We start from the raw sequence: 7,762 nt of genomic DNA, 5'->3' as shown, positions 1-7,762 counted from the left end.
TGCCCCCCAGGGCCGCGCTCTACGCGCCCCACGGTCCGCCCTTCCGCCCTGGCGCGGTCTCCGCGCCCCCGTGGTGGCTCGGCCGCAGAGCCCAGAACCCCTACGCCGACGTCTGGGAGTGGGGGTGGGGGCTGGATTAGGCGGCCGGCCCGCCCCCTCTCCCCACCCTCCCCTGCCCGTCTCCCCTCGCAGCCCCAGAGGCCCCTGGGAGAATTCAGCTCCCCCCGCAGCCGGCACGGCTCGGGCACCTACGGCCCCGAGCCCGCGGAGGCCAGGTCCGCGTCCCAGCTGGAGCCTGAGCGCCGCTCCCTGCCCCGGACGCCATCTGCCTGTAAGTGCGCTGCCCTGGGGACACAGAGGGAGGGGAGGGCATACAGGCTGGGCGTCCTTGTGCAGGGAGGAGGAACCGGGGTTACCCTGCAGCAGGAGGGCTCGAGGGCAGACTGAAGGCGAACTTCCCACCCACGTGCCGCTGCGCTCTTGCGCCCCCAGCCTCGCTCTACACCAGCAGCACCCAGCGCTCGCGCTCCAACTCCTTCGGCGAGCGCCCAGGCAGCGGAGGCAGTGGGGGCAGTGGCAGCGGGGGTACCCGGAGAGTCCGCGCCCTGGTCTCCCACTCAGAGGGCGCCAACCACACGCTGCTGCGCTTCTCGGCTGGAGACGTCGTTGAGGTGCTAGTATCCCAGGCCCAGAACGGCTGGCTCTACGGCAAGCTGGAGGGCTCATCCTCGTGAGTGAGAGCCTTGTGGTGCAGGGTGGGGTGGAAGGCGGATCCGGAAGCCTGGCCTGTAGCCCCCTACTGATGTTTCCCAGACCACTCCTTGGAGCCTGGGACGACCACACACACACACACACACACACACACACACACAGTCGCCTCAGTTTTCTCACACCCATTCCGCTGTAGGAAGAGCCACTTTCCCAGGTTCAGGGTGGCAGCCATGCAAGGATGGTTGGTAGAGGAGAAAGTTTCTCATCAGGGTTGAGAAACTTCTCTGGAAAGTGTGAATCCTTGCAGAAATCGTGTAGCTTTGCCACCTACAGTGATCTGCTTCTGCCACCACGAGTCAACCGTGGAGCTGAGGCAGGGTGGCAGGCATGGAAGGGGAATGGCCAGTGACTGTCATACTGCCCGGAGGCTCCCAGGACCTGGAGCAGAGGCAGTGCTGGGACCCAGCTCCTTGCAGAGTATGCTGTGGAAATCCTTAGAGAACCTAGGCTGGCTGGGCTGTTTCTGACACCACCAGCTGAGAAAAAGGAAGAAGTGCATCACTGTCACCAGCAAGCCTGTAGGAGGGGGACGGGCAGCCACAGAAGGAGCAGACGAGGGTCAGCGTTCCTGTAGGAGGAAAGGAAGGGGCCTAAGGCAGGATAATGCAGGAGCGAAAGGTGGGAGGAAGAGGAGTAGAGGGGCACAGGTCGGAGAGTAAACGAGGAACGTGTGGATCTGTGGGTGGCAGGTGGTTGCTGGGTTGGTAGGTGGTGGACAGGCGGATGATGGATGAGGGGAGGGTTGTGTGGGAGGATGAGTAGATGGGTGGGTGGTTGGAGGCATGGGAAGGTGCATGGATGTGGGGTGCATGCATAGACCGATGGGTGACTGGGGGGCATGTGAGCAGGTGGGTAGGCAGGAGTGTGAGTGGGTGGAATGACAGATAAGGCTGAGGCGGTTTCTGTGTGCATGATGAGTGGGTCAGCGGGTGCGTGGATGGAGGCTCATAGTGCAGGTGACTGCGTGGATAGTGGACGGAAGGGTGGGTTGGTGGGTAGAAAAATGACAGAACATGAATGGCACCCATGGGGGTGGCTGCTGTGCACACCCACGGGCAGAAGACAGCGTGGGGCCACCGTGCTAGTCCCCATGACAGATGGGTAACAAACTTCCTGGGACCCGGCCCTTAAACATTCTAGACCAGTCTCTCAAACCACAGTCCTGCCCGGTTTTATCATCAGTAAGCATTTTGTAGTCCAACATAGTGAAGTGGTTGTGTTCTGTTAGCGTTGAAATAGCTTCACTTGCGGACGGTGTTGGTTGGGTTTTTGGGGTCTAAGGCAGCTCCTTGGAGACCGTTTCCCCATGGATTCTGTGGCGTCTCAGGCGTTTCAGGAGCGCGGGCAGTAGTGCCGTTTCCTCCCAGCCCCGGCTGCTCTAGAGATGCAGCAGTGGACCCCGGCTCCCGGTGTCCAGGAGCAGGTGTGGAGCACCGGAGGAGGCGCCTGGATGCAGGGCGCCGGGGTCTCCCTGTAATCCCCGTCATCCTTAGCTCTCTGTCCTGTAATCATCTGTGTGGGGCTCTGTCGCTGCCAGGCTGGGAGCTTCTTGTGGACAGGGCAGTGTGCCTGGCACGCGGAGGTGCTCAGTGAGTGAGGAAAGGCGTTCTGGTCATTTGGGCAAATCCTGTTCCTTCCTGGACCCCTGCTATCTCCTCTCTATGGTGCTGCGGCCCCTGGTGGGTTAGGGCAGCTGTGCAAGGCCTTGAGTGCCGGGAAAGCCGTCCTTCAGAGGACAGTGAGTTACTAGCCCCAAAGCCCTTCCAGCAGGGCGTGGCGGCAGTGCTCAGTAACAGTCTCCGAGAGAATTGTTATTCTTGGTCCGTCACTTTTGGGCTGTGCTTAGGGGGCTCTCTGCTGCCCCCTGCAGGAGCGGCTGGTTCCCTGAGGCCTATGTCAAGCCTGTGGAGGAAGTCCCCATGAATCCCATGACCTCCATGAACCCTATGAAGGAGCTACCTTCCAGGTACCAGGGTGACCAGGGGTGGGGACCCCAGAGGATGGCTACCCCCTCCATGGGAGGAGTGTGTGAGCCGCATGCCAGGGTGGGCCCAGCCCCCATCTGTCCCTGGAACAGCACTCCCCTGAGCACCCCCATTTCTCTGGAGGTCACTGTGTCCATCCCTCCATCTCCTCAGTGGGCTGTCCTCAAGCCAGTGGCCTCCCTTCATCCAGGTGCAGAGGAGGCGGCCTGGCCCATGGGGGCTGGGGCCAGCAGGGCCTGACCCCGGGCCCCTCCTCGTCCTCCTCCCCGTTCTCTGGGTTCAGGTCCTACCCACTCCGGGGAAGCCACAGCCTTGATGACCTCCTGGACCGGCCAGGCAACTCCACTGCCCCCTCGGAGTACTGGGACGGCCAGTCCCGTCCCCACACCGCGAGCCGGGTCCCAAGCCGCGCCCCCAGCCCTGCACCCACACCCCTGCCTGGCAGCCGCCGAAGCAGCATGGGCAGCATGGGGGTGGCCAGTGACGTTAAGGTGAGCCACCCTAGACCGTCCTCGGCGCTGGGCCGTGCAGTGGGCAGGGAGGCAGGAGACCAGGGCACTCCTGCTCCGTTCCCACAGTCTGGCAGGGGCCCCGGCCTCCATCTGTCCACCGGGCAGGGCCGGCTGGGATGGGATTGAGTCTGGGGTGGAGAAGGGGAACACATTGCTGTCCGAGACCAAAGCCCTGGTGTCCACTGGAAGTACTGCAGGAGCCCCCCACCCCGAGGGAGGCAGGGCATGGTCAGAAGGTCAGGTGGGGCGGGTGGGGCAGGGCAGCCACCTCCTCATGGGAGTCACCCAATCTTATGGGGAGGTGGGTAGCCTGGGGACATGCTCTTTTGGCCCAGAGGCCTGTCAAATCTGAAGCCCACAGAATTCTGGGCTTAGAACATGAGACCTTTCACACCCCGGGGGTCCTCTAGTCCATTCTTTGCCCTCTGGGGAAGGGTAAGTGAAGGGAGGGATGGGGCTCGCTTGCCCTGCTCCCCACCAAACTGGCCTTCCTCCTCCCACACTGCAGAGACTGATGGCCTGGGAACAGCGACCCCCTGAACTCTTTCCTCGGTGAGCCCCTTGTCAGGCAGCCTTGGGCCCCACTGCTGCCTGTGGGTGGGTGCAGGTGGACCACTGAGGGCAGCGGATGGGGGGTGGATACCAGTTCAGCTGCCCCCCCGCCTTCCCTGGGCCTGCAGCCAGTTGGGGGGGATGCACACCCCCTCAGCCCAGCCTCTCCCCCTACAGGGGCACGAATCCTTTTGCCACCGTGAAGCTGCGTCCCACCGTCACCAATGACCGCTCAGCGCCCCTCATCCGCTGAGGCACCAGCCCCCCACCTGGGGTCTGAGTCGCCGCCCCACACTGCCCAGGGGCGCCCAGAGCTGGCGCTGCGGTAGCAGTAGTGGATCAAGGAGCCTGGCAGCTGCCCTCCAGCCACCGCCCAGGGCCGGGGCCTTCTGAGTCAAGCAGATGGATTTGGGGGAGAGAACAATGTCTTCCCTTCCAGCGGCCCCAGGACTCTCCCTCAGGGGCCTACCTCTCACCCCCAACCTCTTTCCCCCTTCTCTGCCCCAGTGGAGAGGAGCCCCTTGTCTCTTCCCCACCCCCATATTCCCATTTAATTTTTGTAAACGGTGAGAAATAAAGGAAGCAGACAGCAGCAGGGACGTGGTGTGATTGTGGGGACAGAGCACAGGGTGTCCACCCCCCAGAGAATGGAGTCAGGGGTCCTGAAGGCCATTGGCTGTTCCTTGAGAGACCTCTCACTCCCAGGCCCTCACTACCCGCGTTTTGATCAAGTCTCTAAATCTGCCCTGAAGCCCTCAATCTATATCCACCCCACCCCCCATCTCTACCCCAGTCTCATTTCTACTTGTGGGTTTCCCAGGAAATAAGGTCTCTTCAAAGTGGGGGCAAGGGTGTCAGTGGCCAAGGCCCGGGACCACCAGCAAGTCATCCTCAAGTGGCCTGGGCCACAAGTGCCCTTTGTTCCAGACCCTCCCCTCCCGCCCCACATTCCCAGGGATTAGTCTTATCCAGGGAAAAGGCCACTGTGGTCCCTCCCGGAATGTGGCCTGGGGGTGGGGTGGGCGAGGAGTCCGGATTAGGGCTGTGGGGTCTTCCCAGGGCAGGGCTATGCCCCAGGTCCAGACCAGGACCCCTTGGGCCGGGCTGTGTCTGTCCTGAGCTCCAGAAGGTAAAGGGGACAGCCTTCTCTCTTCCTGGGGGGCCTGGGACAGGGAGCCCCTTCATGGGGGCCCATCCTGGCGTGAGGTCACAGCCCTGTTCCTTCTCCCTTTCCCGGGCAAAGCCTCTTAGCCGGGTTGGGGTAAGGATGTAAGCCCCAGGCCCGGGAGGTGAGGAAGGGGTGGGGCGGGGCCCCAGGCTGGCTGCTGATCCTGGGTTGGTGAGAAACCTTCGAGCTCTAAGCCCCACCAGCAAACTAGGGAACAGCTCCAGGGGAGTGAGGCTGCATCCATCCCCAAGCCCGCTGGACAGGTGAGAGGGGTGAGGGCTGCCAGGGACCACACTCTTACCCTAATAGGATGACAGGCTTGAAAAGCCAGCACTTGAACTTGGAGAGGAGAGACAGAGTCCCAGATATTGACCAGGGCCTTGAGGAAGGTCAGTGGGCTGGCCCGGGAGCCCTGGGTTCCCGCCCCAACTCTGGGCTGCTCAGTCGTACCTCTGAGGGCCACCTTCCTTCCTCTTCCTCTGTCATGGGGTGCATGGGGCTGCCATGTGAACACCTCAGCACCCCAGGAGTGTGAGAGTCCAGGGCACCTCTCTGCATGTGGAGGATTGGGGGGCTGCTAGGGGCTTGTGGGGGACAGGTAGTCTCCACTTTGATTCCTGGCCTGGGGTGACCAATCGCCCATCTTACAAGTGGGGACATGGAAGCCCAGGGAGGGAGGGGATGTGCTGAAGTCACGGAGCAAATCTACGCGGAGTCGGGTTGAATTAGAACTCAGCTCCCTGGCAGCTGAGACGAAGTGAAGGTTTTCTGTTGTAAAGTGACTGTTTCTGCTTTCTTTTTTCTCCCAAAGCTCTAATGACAACAGTCATTCCTTTTCATTGAGAAAAATTAGGAACATATGGAGGCAAATAAACTCCACCCAGACAAGTGTGTTTTGCAGGCTGGTGTCTGTCTCTTCGGTGTTCATTCCCAGTGTCCTGAGGCCCTGACGCGTGCTCACTGGGGACAGCAGTCCCTATGCATCTGCATCTTCTCCAATCCAAGGACACCCTCCCGCCATCAGTAGGTCCTGAGGGGCAAAAAGTGACTTCCGGAAGTCAAGTCTGAGGTAGGAACGACCTCCGACTACCTCCCCCTCAGACACAACCTGTGCCTCTTCCAGATGTCCCAGGAGGTCACTCCTGCCTCGGCTTCCCCTCCCGGCTCCCTGTCCTGAGCAGGGCCGGGGTGGGTAGCCCCGAGCCTCCGTTCCCCTATCCTGGGGCTCCTCATTCCCTCCTCATCTGGGCTACAGACCCTCACTGTTCTCTCTCGCACGTCTCCCTGCTCCTTCCCCAGCACCGGCTGCTGCGGCGATGGGCGCTGGCTGCCCCCGGCGGGGCGCGGACCCTCCGGATGGCGGCTGGGGCTGGGCCGTGCTGGGCGCCTGCTTCGTGGTTACCGGCTTCGCCTACGGCTTCCCCAAGGCCGTGAGCGTCTTCTTCCGCGCGCTCATGAGCGACTTCGGTGCCGGCTACAGCGACACGGCTTGGGTGTCCTCCATCATGCTCGCCATGCTGTACGGCACCGGTCAGCGCCCCCCTCTGGCCCCGTCCCGCGGCCCAGGCGTGAGGGCTCAGGATCAGGCGCCCGGGGACATCAGCCCCCTGAGCGCGCCCAGAGGGGGCGCAAACCCCGGGAAACTTTTCCCCGGGAGGGAGGAGGGACCAGCGGCCAAGCTTGGCCAATCGGCAGTGCCCCTCCGTTCCTGCTCGCCCATTTCACAGATGCGAACAGATCAAAGGCAGGCTTCATTCTGTGGCCATTGCAACCCAGAGTTCTCATCCTGCCAGCCCCCAGCCGCTGAGCCAGCCCTGGGGGGGGAAAAAAAAAAAAAAAAAGGCCTGGGAAGGCAGCCCAGTGGGGACTCCAGGCTGTACCAGGCGGGGACTGGAGTCTGTAAAGAGAAATACAGAGGGGGTGGGCTCCACTCCTTCCCCAGGACTCTAGGTTCTCAGGAGGTGTGGCATGGGGGCGTGTCCTTCCCCTGGCTCCGTGAGGGGGGTCTCTCTCCTTGGTCTGTCCCAGCCCGGCTGTGTGACTTGGCCAGACACTGCCCTCCTTAGCTCCCTGAACCAGGGGGACCTTAATCGTTCGAGGCCGCCTTCCCTGGCTGGGAGGTGCAAAGTGTGCAGCGCGGTGCCTGGCGGAGAAAATACTGTTCCAGGCTCGCTCATGACCCTGCCCCACCCGCAGGCCCCGTGTCCAGCATCCTCGTGACCCGCTTTGGCTGTCGTCCGGTGATGCTGGCGGGTGGGCTGTTGGCCTCGGCAGGCATGATCCTGGCCTCCTTTGCCACGCGCCTCCTGGAGCTGTACTTGACGGCTGGGGTGCTCACAGGTGAGGGCGCCCACCACTCTGCGATGCGGGGTGGCTATGGGGAGGAGGAGGGAGTCCTCCTGACGGGGAGACTGGCCTGCCCTCAGTTTTCCACCACCCCGAGGGGCGGCCCTTCAAATTCTGGGTTCAGTGTCCCTGGGTTCTGCCCCCTGGTGGGGGTTAGGGAAGGTGCCCGCGAGAGCCAGGCCCAGAGCCGCCTCGCCCGCCCGCAGGCCTAGGCCTGGCCCTCAACTTCCAGCCATCGCTCATCATGCTGGGCTTGTACTTCGAGCGGAGGCGGCCTCTGGCCAACGGGCTGGCGGCGGCGGGCAGCCCGGTGTTCCTGTCCGCACTGTCGCCGCTGGGCCAGATGCTGCTGGAGCACTTCGGCTGGCGCGGCGGCTTCCTGCTGCTCGGTGGCCTCCTACTGCACTGCTGCGTGTGCGGCGCCGTCA

General features: G+C 62.8%; 2 protein-coding genes across 2 annotated transcripts in view; both read left to right on the top strand.

The window, feature by feature from the left end:
• The window catches only part of BAIAP2L2 (BAR/IMD domain containing adaptor protein 2 like 2), a 46,388-nt gene extending 42,315 nt beyond the window's left edge, over positions 1–4,073 (top strand). Inside the window, exons 8-14 of the mRNA XM_007941756.1 lie at positions 11–110; positions 193–331; positions 493–730; positions 2,642–2,737; positions 3,040–3,247; positions 3,777–3,820; positions 3,998–4,073. Coding sequence (XP_007939947.1) covers positions 11–110; positions 193–331; positions 493–730; positions 2,642–2,737; positions 3,040–3,247; positions 3,777–3,820; positions 3,998–4,073 — 901 coding nt within the window. The remainder of the gene's footprint in view (positions 1–10; positions 111–192; positions 332–492; positions 731–2,641; positions 2,738–3,039; positions 3,248–3,776; positions 3,821–3,997) is intronic.
• Positions 4,074–6,304: 2,231 nt separating this feature from the next.
• SLC16A8 (solute carrier family 16 member 8) overlaps positions 6,305–7,762 on the top strand; it is a 4,516-nt gene continuing 3,058 nt past the window's right edge. The window contains exons 1-3 of the mRNA XM_042781060.1: positions 6,305–6,518; positions 7,185–7,328; positions 7,541–7,760. Of these exons, the coding sequence (XP_042636994.1) occupies positions 6,305–6,518; positions 7,185–7,328; positions 7,541–7,760 (578 nt within the window). The remainder of the gene's footprint in view (positions 6,519–7,184; positions 7,329–7,540; positions 7,761–7,762) is intronic.

This window comes from Orycteropus afer, unplaced genomic scaffold (genome assembly GCF_000298275.1).
Source record: "Orycteropus afer afer isolate SDZICR_OR568_19922 unplaced genomic scaffold, OryAfe1.0 scaffold00083, whole genome shotgun sequence".
NCBI lineage: Eukaryota > Metazoa > Chordata > Mammalia > Tubulidentata > Orycteropodidae > Orycteropus > Orycteropus afer.
This window is presented reverse-complemented; position numbering and strand designations above follow the sequence as displayed.